Here is a 14,866-nt window from a genome sequence, read left to right on the forward strand (position 1 = left end):
CATATGTGCAAGCGGGGGGGGGGGGAGAGGGTGTTGGATCTGGCTGTTAAAACAATGGCTCTCATCTTCCATGCCAGTCCAAGCTGCCTGCAAGAGGAAAGGGGGGACGTCAGTTTTATTCCTCATAGGTATTTGAGGCACATGCATGCTCCCTCAGGGCCAACAGCAACTGCAAAGGTCTGGCTCATATAAGACTATATGGAAGCTTTATTCTTTGTAATGATGGAACTCCCTGCCTCTTGAGATAAACAGGCTCCTTCGCTGAACTTTTTTCGGCACCAGGCAAGCCAGCCCAGGTGTTTAGGAAGCTGAGGTAATTTTAATGTGTTTTTAATATTCTAACTTTTTGTATGTTTTAAATTAGAGATGTTATTTTTCCCCCTTGATTTTGTTGTTGTTTCTTTTCTATTTGTTCTATTTGTGTTCTTTTTGTTAACAAATCAATTTTAAAAAGCAATTACAAGCAGGGTAGGATGGTGTGGAAGGGGACGATTCTCAACAAACACCACTGCTTGGCCCCCTTGCTGTCCTTGTTCCCTTAGCTTTCCCAGGCCTGGACCGCCTGCATCACAGAACCATAGAATTGTAGAGTTGAAAGGGACCCCGCAGGGTCATCCAGTCCACCCCCACCTCCGCCACAGTGCAGGAATCTCAGCTAAAGCATCCCTGACAGACAGCCATCCAACCTCTGCTTAAAAACCTCCAAGGAGTCCACCACCTCCTGAGGGAATCTGTTCCAGTTTCAAATGGCTCTTCCCATCAGAAAGTTCTTCCTGGTGTTTTTCTTTCCATTTTAAATATTTTTTATTCAATTTTAAGCACTATATAACAAGCCTCTACTAAAGCCGTTTTGCAGCAGGGAGTTCCACAGATCATTACAAAACGGTCTGGAAACCAAGCCTTATGAGGAACAGTGGAGGGAGTTGGGTATGTTTAGCCAGGAGATACAATAGCCATCTTCAGGTATTTCATAGATTGAGATTCTGATTAAACATCAGGAAGAACTTTCTAACCATAAGATCTGTTCAATTGTGAAAGAGGGGGTTGGACTAGATGGCTTCATGGGAACCCAGTTCTGTGATTCTGTCACCTGTTTCAAGCTCAGGCCCACAGCTGAAGCACCTTGAGGGTTGTCAGTTTGAATTCTCAGTGCCCCCACAAAGGTTTCATTGTTTCCAAGGTTCTTGTGCTGACAGTCAAACCACCTCAAAAGCAGTTCAGTTATGTAATGCAAATGAGCCCCCTCAGTAGATTAGCTTCAGCTCAAAAGCTTCTCTTCTCTCTCTCTCCCACATCAGGGTTCTGTGAGCCCCTGTTCCTGGCAGGGGCTGTTCATCTGGAAACACTTGCCTGCCTCAGTTCCTCAGGGAAGCTTGCCAGACCTCTGGCCTCTGCCCAACCACATCATGTGGCGCTGAGTTCCACGGTCATTTAGCCGCCAAATGCCGGCTGTGTAAGAAAACAACCGAGCCAGCCAGCCCCGTGATTTACGCTGCCCTGAAAGCTTTAAAAGCTACCCAAATAGAAACTGCAGTCTGCCCTCGTTCCAAGGGACTCTTCTCCCCTACAAGGTCTGATTCTTTGCGACAAAGTCTTGGCAGGGTCAAAGAACTATTTGATGCCTTCAAATCAGTTGCTTATTCCAAAAGGGCTGTATAGGGTAGGATCTGAGCGGCGTGGCATCTGGGAAAAGTCCATAGGAAAGGGAAATAAACGAATAAGTGAGCTGATACGCGGCGACATTGACTGTGGAATCCCCAATGGTGAAGCAATGCTCATTTCACCAGCTTTGCATTATCTGCTGGGAAGGAGAGCCCAGTTTGCTCTCCAGAAGTCTCTTTGAACACCACCAAAGAATTCCCCTTCTGCTTCTCCTTTTGAAATCCACCCCTCAGGTTGGATTGCTCGGCACAGATGCGGCTGCCCAGAACGATGGTGGTGGCGACTCCTTGTGGGACGGCCTGTGAGGTTTCGAACCTGCCCTTGGGAGAAGAAATCAAAGAGCACAGGGTGGAAAAACAAGCCATCCTTGCTCCCCGTCCGCTCAAGCCACAGTGAGCGGCGATAAACAAACAGAGTGACAATGACAGACACAGACTAAACACTGGTGTTTTCCGTCCTGCCAGAGCAGCTCATGGGCAGAGGAAGATGCCCAGAGATCTGAAGGCTCCGTAAACCATCCCATAGGCGCCACAGCCTTGAAAGGACGGAGTTGCTTGCAAAGGAGGCCTTTGCTCTGAATTGATCTTGCAGTTTCCTCCTGCTATGAGGACCTGGAGGCATTTGGCCCAGGTTACAGAGAAGAGGCTGGTCTGCTGTGGCCATCTCACTTCACTTCATTTCATCTTTGATTTGTGTACCACCTTTGTACATTGCTATACAGTCAGACCTTGTAAGTCAAACGGAATCCATTCCGGATGTCCATTCGACTTTCAAAATGTTCGGAAACCAAAGCGCAGCTTCTGATTTGCTGCAGGAATCTCCTGCAGCCAATCGGAAGCCGCGGAATCCCCATCGGACGTCCGGGTTCCAAAGAACGTCCACAAACCTGAATAGTCACTTCTGGGTTTGCGGCGTTCGGGAGCCAAAACGTTCAACTTGCAAGGCATTTGGGATCCAATGCATGACTGTTTACAAGACAACACACAAGCTGAAGGAACAACAAAGATCACACCAATGTAACCCAATGCAAAAATGTCATAAGAAAAACAGCTTTGAAATGAACAACTTATATCAAATAAAGTAACATTCAATAACCCCTTAGAATATAGCAGCACACAATAAAATTAAATATCAGCAAATAATAGTTAAGCAGAAATCCACTCTTCACAATTACAATAAATAATTTCTAGACCATAATAAAAATGGCACCAATTCACGGTGCGTTAAATAACACAATACAAAATGGACAAGCAAAGGCACACAACTCATAAAAATATATTTTTTAAAATATCCCTGAACTCCTCTTCTATTGCAGTTGGGTCCCTCTGCACCCAGTACCCAGCCTGCCCCGGAAACCACAGCCAGACTCGAACCCTCTCTCTTTTGCCACTGCTGCTGTGTGAACACCACAGCGCTGCTGGAAGAAGGAGTTTGGGGTCTAATCCTGATCTCCGTGGCAGGTCTGCTTCCTCCAGCTCAGGCCCCACGCCCCCTCCTGGTGTTCATGAAGGGAGAAAGCAGCTGGCAAAGGACGGAGCCTCCAATTGGCCTGTTTAGGATTTCTGCTCTGTTTGCAGCCCCACATCGGTCCCTGGAATCCATGTATAAATAAACATGCCAATCCATTATAGGTTGGAGAGATGTTGTTTTTTCCATGTCAAACTATTCCAGACATCTTGCTTCACCAAAGTCTTTCTGCCTGGTCCGGGACGGGTGAAGCAAAAGCCAGGGGCTTAGAGAGGGATTTCACCCGGCTGTTGAGCCGGTGGTGCCTGGGGGTGGGCGGTGGCGGACAGTGTGGTAGCCACAGGTTGGTCCTGCTGCGGTTTGGGGGGGGGGGTCGGGAGAGGCCCAGGAAGTCCCAGCACACACAGCAAGGCTTATTCTGGAGCTGCGCTTTACAAGAAACGAAAACTCTCGTATTTGGGATCGACGGTCGGCTCGGAACAATAAAGCCTTAGTTCGAGCAAAGTATTGCCAGCTAGTTAAAGGAATATTTCCAGCAGGCTCCAAATGCATCTCGCTGAACACTCAGCAGCTCGCTAAATATGCCCCTGGGGCAGCACTGCTCTGGTAATTATAAAGACCCCCCAACAGCATCCTCTTGGGTCAGCCTGTTGCCCTGTTTGGGAGGCCACTCGGTGGTGTGGGCTAGAGTCGTACCCAAGACTTGGGCATCCCTCCCTGCCAAGAGCGGTTGTTTTGGCTGGGGAAAAGCTGACTGTTTGATTTGGGAGGCCGGACCAGAGCCGCTTGGGTGAGTGTGTACGGAAATCTGGGGAGGTGGAGGTGTTTTCAGCAGTGCAAAATGGGGGCTGTCTAAATATGGGAAAGGTGTTGTTTTTGTTGCATTGCAGTTTGTAGAATCAGAGCTGGAAGGGACCCGCGGGGTCATCTAGCCCAACCCTCTGACATGCAGGAATCTTTTTGCCCAATGAACCTGAGATTAAGAGGCACAGGCCCTACTGGATGAGTTATCCAAGCAGTCAGTTCCACCCCACTTTTTCCTCCAAGGAGCTCATGATGGCATGCACGGTTCCTAATCCCCATAACCACAACCCTGCAAGGTAGGTTAGCAGGCTGAGAGGCAGGAGTGCAGGCTGGGACTGATGGGAGTTGATGGGCACCAGGTTGTGGGAAGGCTGGCCTAGCTCCTTAAACCCTGCACCACAATGATAATGAAGTCTTGCATACATTTGCATTCTTTTTGAGGGGTGGAGTAGGGAGAGATTTTCTTTGAATCCTTTTATTCAGGGGTCAGCAAACCTACCGTGCCTCGGGCCGGTGTCCCCAGTGCCGATCACGCGGTGGGGGGGGCGTGTGCCCATACGCGTGGGCACACGCTATTTCTGGCGCACTTCCAGGTCGGAGGAGCACCAGAAATAGTTTATGCGCATGTGCATGGGCCTCCTCCAACCCAGATGTGCACTGGAAATAACGCTTGCGCATGTGCACAAGCTATTTCCAGTGCTCCTCTGGTAAGAGCGGTAAGAGCTGGTAAGAGCGGGTGGTGGCAGCGGGCGTTGGGGGTCACCATGGGCCGGATAAACGAGTCCCTTGGGCCTTATCTAGCCCGCGGGCCTTAGTTTGGAGACCCCTGCTTTTATTCTTCTGGCTCCAGGCTTCTGCCGTGGCTCACGCAGAAAGTGGCTCTAGATCTGCTTCTTGCCACAGGGAGCACCAGATCCAGGCTTCATCCTTGCTTAGCTGACAGCAACAAGCTGGAGATCCAGCCCTCCTCCCGTTCTCTATCTCGGCCTCTTGAACATACACGCATCTATCAAAAAGAGCAGGCTCCTTGAGTTAGTTTTCAAGGATGGCATTAGTTGGCACAGAAGAAATAAAATGGACAAAATAAATGCCCAGTGTGTTTGTTTCAGTGTTAGGTCAATGTCATTGGGATGGAGTTGCTGGCGTGTCGGACCTGGGTTCAAATCCTCCCTCGGCCATGAAGCTCACTAGGTGAGCTTGGCCAGTTGCTGCAGGGAGGAAGTACCTGGAGAGGAGGTTTTCTCCCTCTCTCGTGACACTAGAACTTGTGGACATCTGATGAAACTTAATTTTGGGATATTCAGGACAGACAGGAGAAAGGACTTGTCCACTCAGCTCAGCATTAAACTATGGAACTCCCTCCCACAAGAGGCAGAGATGGCAACCAACCTGGTTGGCTTTTAAAGAGGATTAGACAAATTCGTGGAGGAGAAGGGTCTTGCAGGCAGCAATCCTTCTAAATACTACTTTCTGGAGACCACAGGAGGAGAGAGGGCTTTTGTGCTGGGACCCTGCTTGCAAGTTTCCCCTGTTCAGCCAGTGTGAGAACAGGATGCTGAACTCGATGGGCCACTGGTCTGATCCAGCACAGGCCCTTCTTGCGTCCATTGTGGCCGTTTCAGTGTTGCGTCAATGCTGAATGCCTCATACAGTCATACTTCGGGTTACAGACGCTTCAGGCTGCGTTTTTTCGGGTTGCAGACCGCTAAAACCCAGAAGTACCAGAACAGGTTACTTCCAGGTTTCGGCAGTCGCGCATGTGCAGAAGCACTAAATTGTGCTATGCGCAGAAGCGTTGAATCGTAACCCGCACGTGCGCAGGCGTGGGTTGTGAATGCTGTGGGTTGCGAACATGCATCCCACACAGATTATGTTCACAACCCAAGCGTCCACTATATTTGGAAAATGCCAGGCCTCTCCTGCCTCAAGGCAAGTCCAGTCACCATCTTGCCTGTTCGGCTTCTTCCACACATGGTGGCAAATGGCCTGCGATGCGCTTCCTCCGGCAGGCCAGTTGCAAGGTCAAGAGTTTCCCCAGAGGTCATCCACTCTGCCCCCGCTCTTCCCAGGCGATTCCCCTGCGATCCGCGTTGCGTCGTGTCCACTCATTTGGCACAAGCGGCTCTTTGATTTCGCAAGGCTGTGATCAACTTGCCAAGGGAAGCCCAGTCCCTCACGAGTCAGCCTGCCCCCGAGTTTAGTCACCCGCTTTGTTGGGGGTGGGGGCTTGGTCTCCAGTCCTTGGACTGCGTCCCGGGAAACGTCTCTTTGTGAAACGGGCATTTATTGAAACCAGATTGTGGGAGGAGCAGTCTGCGCCTCCATCGCTCTCCTTTTGAACACTAAGCGCTCTGGAATGAACTCGGCAACCTCGAAAGGAATCCTTGCATGTTGTCTCCTCCGTACAGCGAGTCACGGAGGGAAGAGGGGCCAGGAGAACCTTTGATTCTGCTCACAGTTTCCCCATAGGCCTTAGCTCAGGCCCGTCTCATAGAATCATACAAGTGTAGAATTGGAAGGCACCCTGGGGTCATCTAGTCCAACCCCCTACAAGGCAGGAATCTCAGCTCAAGCATCCATGACAGATGGCCGCCCAACCTTTGCTTAGAAACCGCCACGGAAGGAGAGTCCATCTCCTTTCTAGGGAGTCTGTTCCACTGTCCAGCAGCTCTTACCATTAGTAAGTTCCTCCCAATGTTCAGTCGGGATCCCCTTTCTTCTCATCTGAATCTGTTCTTTTGGGTTCTGCCCTCCAGAGCAGGAAAAAATAAGCTTACCCCATCTTCCTTGAAGGTTTGTTTGGGGTGGAGGCTGCTGTACTCAGTTGGCTTGTTTTAAAATAATTATTGCAGTGTCCCCAAAAAAGCACTGGACATTGGAAGGTTCCTTGTAATGTATTGAGCCCCATATTGTCTACACCAGGCTTGTCCAAAGCCCGTTTCAGGGGCCTAATCTGGCCCACCGGTCAATTTAATCCTGCCCCCGTGCCAGTATATGTCCTGGGGTAAAATCCTTTTAAAAAGCTTGGCAACCTCAATGCTAGGATCCTCGTACCTACAGGACTGCTTCTCCTGGTATGTCCCACGGAGGACCTTACGGTCTTCAAATAAAAACATCTTGGAGGTCCTGGGCCACAGAGAGGTTAGGCTGGCCTCAACCAGAGCCAGGGCTTTTTCGACTGTGGCCCCGATCTGGTGGAGCGCTCTGTCACAAGAGACTAGGGCCCTGCGGGACTTGACATCTTTCCGCAGGGCCTGCAAGACGGAGCTGTTCCGCCTGGCCTTTGGCCAAGGCACAGCCTGACCCCCTCCTTTGGTAATCCTCACAGAACTCTAGCCCAATGGTTGCCATTAATTTGATTTTGAATTGATCTTAGAATGAATTGATTTTAGAACGCTGTGTTACTTTTATTGTTGTTAGCTGCTCTGAGCCCGGCTTTGGCTGGGGAGGGCGGGATATAAATAAAATATGATTATGATTATGATTATAAAAAGCTCAACAACTTTGCTGGCCCTCCTGCATGTTCACTTCATCAAATCTGGCCCTCTTTGAAAAAAGTTTGGGCACCCTACACAGACAGGCAGCCAAGGAGCCTGGAACGAACTTGGGTGTCTTGTTTACTTCCACACATCCTTATATGACTGTACTCCACTGATGTGAAAATAAGCAATGATGCCCTTATTAAACCTTGGGGGTGCAAGTGACCTTGTTGAGGTTGCCGCGGTCAGGGTGCTGTGATCCCAAGTTACGACTTCTGCAAAGATGCAGATCGGGCACCACATTCCCATACCATATTTGAAAGAAAACACAGTGTAGGGAGTGTTTTTAAGGACCCTCCTATACTGGGCTGGTCCAGTCCCAAACCACCACCTCACCAATTTGGGATCTTCCACTCGTGCGGCGGCAAGAGGGGCCAAATCCGGCAGATACTGCAGGACAGGCTGGAGAGGACAGAGCTCAGGCCTGTTTCGTTCCCTGTTTGTCTTGTGGGACCACAGCAGCTCGAGAGGTGAGCGGATAGACGGAGCGTGCTCTTTGTAGCCATGGTGTGTCTGCTGGGAAAGCGGAGCTGGAAACTGGGGCAAGAGGACGAGGGCGAGAGAGCAGGATATTAGGAAGAAGGTTGCGCTGCAACATTTTGCGACGGTTGCCACATGTACACGTGATGTGCTTGTGCAGGCACCAGCCGCAACCTCCCAGCCCACCCCTTAGCACAGCTGTGGACAACCTGGCGCCCTCCAGCTGTTTGGGAATACAACTCCCATCATCCGCCAAATGGCCGTGCTGCCTGGGGCTCATGGGAGTTGTAGTCCAGCACAGCTGGAGGGTGCCAGGCTGCTTTAGCCTCCCCAAGAAATGCCTAAGAGCCTGGTGGGACAGTGCCAATGAGCCTGGTCCTTTGGCTCTATGGGTTCGTTGGCTCTACGGAGTTTCCGTTTAATTTAATTTATTTCTCTGTATGGCATTTATATCCCACCTTTTTCTCCAAGGAGCTCCAGGTGGCATGCATGGTTCTCCACCTCCTCATTTAACCCCCACAATAACCCTGTGAGGTAGGTTAGGCTGAGAGGCAGCCACTGGCCCAAGGTCGCCAAGTGAGCTTCATGGCTGGGTGGGAATTCGAACTCGGGTCCTAGTCCAGCACTCTATTATTTTTTACTAAATCACTTTCCCTCCCTTCACCATAACGACTCCTCCCCAGGCTAGCACTACCACAAAGCCTAGTAAACTGATCCCTCTCAGACCCCTGTGGGCAGGGGTGACCCTTGGCTAGATGGCCTTTGGGTGCCCCTTCCCACCCTTTTGTCCTTTGCTTCTCCTTGGCCCAAAGCCTTGACAGAGCAGGAGATTCCTGAGACCGAACCCTGAACCTGGCGCAGGTAGCAATCGAGGGAAGTGCCTTTGTTTCCGGACTCCAATTCCTCCCTGTTCCAATATTTGCTTGTGGAGATTAGCTGTTTGATTTTCCATGCGTGGCTCCAACGTGGTCCAAGCCTGCCAGAGGGTTCACACACCCCTTCCAGCTTTTGGTAAACCAGCAGAGTGGGTTTCATTCTGGGATGCCTCCGCCCCTCAAAAAACTTCCATTCGTTTATTCATTTCTGATATTTGTAGATAGCCATTGTAGATCACCACTGATGGACACAAAGCAGTTTACGGTCAATTAAGTATTTCCTTCACCGAGTAGCACAGTGTTTGAGACAACCCCCCCCCCCCAAGGTTAAAAACATTAATTCCATAAATAGGCATCATAAAAATTACTTAAAGCAAATTGTATTAAATTAAAATATTGCAAGTCGCTTTGAGTTGCTGTGGCAACAAAAGCGACCAATAAATTTAATAAACATTAATCTTACAATGGCAGAGTTGGAAGGGACCCCATGAGTCCTTGGAATGCAGAAATTGCAGCTAAAGAATCCCTGACGGTTAAGAACAGGTATTTAAAAACCAATTAAAACCAACATTAAAACTAAAAACACAGATTAAAACCCATGCCAACATTCTACATGGGTTTGCCTAGACAAAGATGTTTTAAGCAGGTGCTGGAAAGGGTACAGTGAAGGCGTCTGCCTGGTGTCAAGTGGCAGGGAGTTTCAAAGTGTAGGTGCTGCAACACTAAGAAATGGCGAGTATTGTGCGACATCTGTAACATTGCCCATCTGTAGGTATTCCTGTTGTGTGTTGCCCTTCCCATTGGCTGGTTTTGAGAATTCACCCACACCCCGAATCAGGGTTGGACCATCTGCCTTATAGTATTGTCTCTTTTCTCCCCTCTTTTTCCCTGGCTCTCAGATGCTGACCCTTGTCTCCTGTGTCGGCAGAGTGGTGGTCCTCTTGGCAGCTGTTTCGGTGACCACGTCCATCACCATGTCAGGAGAATGGGGAGAAGAAGGTGAGCTGACACCTGCAGACGAGCATCTCTCTAGGGCAGGCACACACCCCCAACTCGGCCCTCCACTGGTCCTGTGAGCTAGGGATGATGGGAGTTGTAGTCCCAAAACATCTGGAGGGCCGAGTTGGGGGATGCTTGCTCTAGGGCTGGGAGGACTGCTTTGCAGGGTTAGAGCCAGGGAGGTAAGTCTTAGCAGGATCAGGGCCAAGGAACAGACCAGCTCAGAGTGGTGGGAAGCAGGGACCAAGGGGAAAGCAAAATGATCAAGGGCTCTCTTATGAAAACAGGTCTCAGTGTTTGGGACTTCTTAGTCATTTTAGACTCACAGCTGTCCATGGAGGCGCAGGTTAATTCTGTGTCCAGGGCAGCTGTTTACCAGCTCCATCTGATCCACAGGCTGAGACCCTCCCTGCCCGAAGACTCTCTGGCCAGAGTGGCGCATGCTCTGGTTATCTCCTGCTTGGACTACATCAATGCGCTCTACGTGGGGCTACCTTTGAAGGTGACCCGGAAATTACAACTAATCCAGAATGTGTCAACTAGACTGGTGACTAGGAGTGGCCACCAAGACCATATAACACCGGTCTTGAAAGACCTGCATTGGCTCCCAGTGTGTTTCTGAGCACAATTCAAAGTGTTGGTGCTGACCTTGAAAGCCCGAAATGGCCTCGGTCCAGTATATCTTAAGGAGTATCTCCACCTCCATCGTTCTGCCCAGACACTGAGGTCCAGCGCCAAGGGCCTTCTGGTGGTTCCCTCACTGCGAAAAGGCAAGTTGCAGTGAACCAGGCAGAGGGCCTTCTCGGTAGTGGCACCCACCCTGTGGAATGCCCTCCCAGCAGTTGTCAAGGCAATAAAAAACTATTTTACTTTTAAAAGACAACTGAAGGCCGCCCTGTTTAGGGAAGTTTTTAATGTCTGACGCTGTATTGTTTTTAATATTCGGTTGGAAGCCACCCAGAGTGGCTGGGGAAACCCAGCCAGATGGACAGGGTATAAATAATAAATTGTTGTTGTTGTTGTTGTTGTTGTTGTTGTTGTTATAGTTCAGAGAACCTTGATGGCTTTCAAGGAAGATTAGGCAAAATTCATGGAGGAGAGGGCTATCAATGGCTGTGCTCTGCACCCACAATTGGAGGGAGCAATACAGCTGAATAAGCTGCTGAAAGCTACAGGAGGGGAGAGCTGCTCTTGTGTTCGAGTCCTGCTTGTGGGTTTGTTTGTTTGTTTGTTTGTTTGTTTGTTTGTTTGTTTGAGTTTGTATGTGGCTTTTCCACAATGCGCTGTCCCCAAAGCAGCTCACAGCAAGCATTCAAACCAGCCAAACAGAGAGCAATGCAAATATGCAAAATGCAGAACATGCCAGCGATTTCAAAATAACAAAAATCAACGATTTGGCAAGCTCAGAAAGACATTGCAGAAAAGCTTAAGTACGTGAATTCGAAGCAAAAATGAAAGCTAGCCAACAAAGAAGTTTCTGGCACTGGTCTTGCTGCATCCCAAGGAGCCCGGCTTAAGTGGCGTTCGCAGGAGAGGCTTCGATGGCACACAGCTGGCATACAGGCTGGGTGGCAAACCTCTGGCTCCCGCATGTCTCCTCCGGCGGAGGCTGGCAGCACCAAAAGGCAAATGTCAGGGTGGGGGGCAATGATGGCAAGTCTCTCCCCCGGCCTCCTGGACGGTACCAACGGCTGGGGCATGTTTTGCTACCCTTCCCACTGGTTGGCTGCTGTGAGAAGAGGATGGTGAAATCGAAAGGCCATTGGGCTAATCCGCCAGACTCTTCTTCCGTTCTGAGGTTCTTAATCTTTAAACTGGGCCCTTAGTGCCTATTCTGGCTACTGGGTCTCTTCGGGGTCCCAAGCAGAGAGTCGTTCCCCACCCCCAGCCTTGCTCCTTGTAACTGGGGAGAGTGCACTTGGCTTTTCTCTGCGATAGCGTTCCCAAACCGGTGCCCTCCAGGTGTTTTGGCTGCAGAGAGATGAGGCAGAAGGACTCACCTGCCTGGCATGCATGTTATGTTGCTGACAGACAGATCTATTGGCCAAGTTGGCAGCAGCTTCTTCCTGCTTCCTTTTCCCGTGGGGGCAGGTGAACTAGCAGCCCCACAAACAAGCCCCAGCGCTGCCTCACCTTAGGCACAGCAGGTTGGGGCTTGTGAGTCTCGTTCTTCCTGTTACTTGACGTACCTTGCAGGTACTGAACAGGAGAGCAGCCCTGTTCCTTTGTCCTCCGATTGCATTACCTAGCATGGGGCTAAAGCTCTTTCAAGCAGCCCAAGAGACCACAGAGATTGGGGGGGGGGGGAGAGATGATTTTTTTTATTTCCTTTCATAATGTCTGTAATCCAGAATGCGGCGGCAAGACTGGTGACCGGGAGCAAGACTGCTGTCCTGAATGGGGTCACTGTGCCCCTGAAGGACCAGGTGCACAGCCTGGGAGTCATTCTGGACTCACAGCTGTCCATGGAGGCGCAGGTCAATTCTGTGTCCAGGGCAGCTGTCTCCCAGCTCCATCTGGTACCCAGGATGAGACCCTCTCTGTCCGCAGACTGTCTGGCCAGAGTGGTTCATGATCTGGTTATCTCCCGCTTCAATTACTGCAATGTGCTCTATGTGGGGCTACCTTTGAAGGTGACCCAGAAACTACAACTAATCCAGAATGCGGCAGCTAGACTGGGGACTGGGAGTGGCCACCAGGACCATATAACACCGGTCCTGAAAGACCTACATTGGCTCCCAGTACGTTTCCGAGCACAATTCAAAGTGTTGGTGCTGACCTTTAAAGCCCCAAACGGCCTCGGCCGTCCCCACCCCCATCGTTCTACCTGGACACTGAGGTCCAGCACAAAGGGCCTTCTGGCGGTTCCCTCCCTGCGAGAAGTGAGGTTACAGGGAACCAGGCAGAGAGTCTTCTCGGTAATGGCGCCCGCCCTGTGGAATGCCCTCCCACCAGATGTCAAAGAGAAAAACAGCTATCTGACTTTTAGAAGACATTTGAAGGCAGCCATGTTTAGGGAAGTTTTTAATGTTTGATCTTTTATCGGGTTTTAATGTTCTGTTGGCAGCCACCCAGAGTGGCTGGGGAAACCCAGCCAGATGGGCGGGGTATAAATTGTCATCAACATCATCGAAACAAAATTTTAAAAAATCCTTCCAGTAGCACCTTAGAGACCAACTAAGTTTGTTATTTGTATGAACTTTCGTGTTCATACACACTTCTTCAGGCACACTTATTTCGCATGCACACCCAAAGATTGCTTATATCCAAACCCTGGGGGGTGGGGCCATTGATATCCTTGATTAATTTATGAGCAGAGGGTGATGTATAGGTTACAAATTTATTGTAATGTATGATGGTGGTCTTTGTTTTTGTTTTGCTTCGGTTACTATTTGTCTTTTGTAAGTTTTGGCGATTTTAAATTTGGAGGTTTAAGTATAATATGTTGGTATGGGAAACTGTCGTGTAACGGGGTAATAAAGATCAATCCAATCCAATCCAATCCTGTGGGGTGGGGAGAGAGAGAATCCCAAACTCTCAGAGACCGTTTGCCCAGCGAGGCTGACCAGGAAGCGATGCGGAGAGCTTAAAAGCTCTTTTTGCGCCGGGCGACCCAAGCAGAACTGGTGCAAAAGAGCTTTTAAGCTCTCCTCCTGGCTTGGGGGGCAAGGCTTGCTCAGCGTGTCGGCTCTGGGGTGTTTGTGTGAGATTCCTCACCATACAAAATGGGATGTCCCTGTTGTTCATGTTCATGGGCCTCTTTTCCAGGGGTGACGTATGCCCAGCTGGGGGAAGAAGTGATCCTGACGTGCGCTGGAGCGAGTCCCGGGTAGGTGTCTCCAAGCAGTCGTGGTCCCTTCCAGAGGACCTGCAAGACCTCGGAGTGCGGGAGGGGAGGCAAGAACCACCTTGGGACAGGCCAGGGTGATTTTCTGGGCCCCTCAACAGGAACAGAGGGCATGTTTGCAGACAAGACATCTCTGCCTCTTGTGCATCCTCACTGCGGCTTTCTGGCTTTCAGCTCCTCGGTGGAATGGCGGTGGAACGGAGGCCCCGTCCTCCCAGAAGACTCGGCGGTGCAGGCCGGACAGCTTCTCCTGTCCTACCCCCAGCTCTCCTCCGAAGGGGTCTACAGCTGCCACGACACCAGCGGGGTCCTCCTCAGCTCCACTGTGCTCCGTCTCGGACGTAAGTTTGGGGTCGGCTGCACCAGAGGCGGAGCAGTGCGCCCCGGATGCCATCCCTGAAGGGGGATGACAAAATCCTGGCTGGGTCTGATGGCAGCCACACCAGATCACGCACCCCAACCTGGCCACCGTGGCAGAGCGCACCCCCCAGCCAGGGGCAATTGCCCGGCCCACTGGGGAGAGAACGGGAAAGAGGCAGGTGAGCAAAAACGGAGGGGGTGGGAATGGGTGCTGCATGCCCCGTCCCATCCCTCCTATGGGCAGTTCCCCAAGTGCCACAGAGGCTTTCTCTGCTGCTGGGCTGCACAGGTTCATGGCAAGGTGGGGAAATTCTTGGGAATGAGGGCGGGGCGGTTAGGAACATAGGAAGTCCCATCGAACCCAGAATTGTCTCCACCGGCCAGAGGTTCAAGCAGAGTGTTTCTCTCAGCTTGAGAGATGCTGAGGATTGAACCTGATGGAATATTCTGGAAGAAACTTGGAAATGGTCTTGAAGAAGTTGTTAGGTAATGGAGAATTTCCCCAGCAACAGGTGCCTTTATTAAGGCATGTGATCAACTATGTTGCTTTATTTGTTTCTATTTATTTACTAATGACCAGCATAAGGTTTTGTAAATACAGTGGACACTCGGGTTGCGAACGCGATCTGTGCGGGATGCACATTTGCAACCCGCAACGGCGTGTCTGCGCACACGCGTGTTTCAATTTGGCGCTTCTGTGCATGCGTGACCCCCAAAACCCGGAAGTAACCCTTTCCAGTACTTCCAGGTTTCAGCAGGTCCGTTACCCAAAAAAACGCAACCTGAAGCATCTGTAACCTGAGGTATGACTGCTATAAAGACTCTTAGAAACA

At 50.5% G+C, this 14,866-nt stretch overlaps 1 protein-coding gene across 4 annotated transcripts in view; it reads left to right on the forward strand.

Moving 5' to 3' along the window:
- The window catches only part of IL11RA (interleukin 11 receptor subunit alpha), a 139,319-nt gene that overhangs the window by 100,492 nt on the left and 23,961 nt on the right, over positions 1–14,866 (forward strand). For 3 of the 4 annotated variants that reach the window (XM_081929911.1, XM_081929908.1, XM_081929910.1), the window contains 3 exons: positions 9,727–9,826; positions 13,595–13,655; positions 13,848–14,014. In XM_081929911.1, coding sequence (XP_081786037.1) covers positions 9,727–9,826; positions 13,595–13,655; positions 13,848–14,014 — 328 coding nt within the window. Of the gene's footprint in view, positions 1–3,538; positions 3,920–9,726; positions 9,827–13,594; positions 13,656–13,847; positions 14,015–14,866 lie in introns of those variants that run through there. The other variant, XM_081929909.1, reaches the window with a different exon arrangement.

This window comes from Podarcis melisellensis, assembly GCF_964234715.1.
Source record: "Podarcis melisellensis genome assembly, chromosome: 11".
In the NCBI taxonomy this organism is placed as follows: domain Eukaryota; kingdom Metazoa; phylum Chordata; class Lepidosauria; order Squamata; family Lacertidae; genus Podarcis; species Podarcis melisellensis.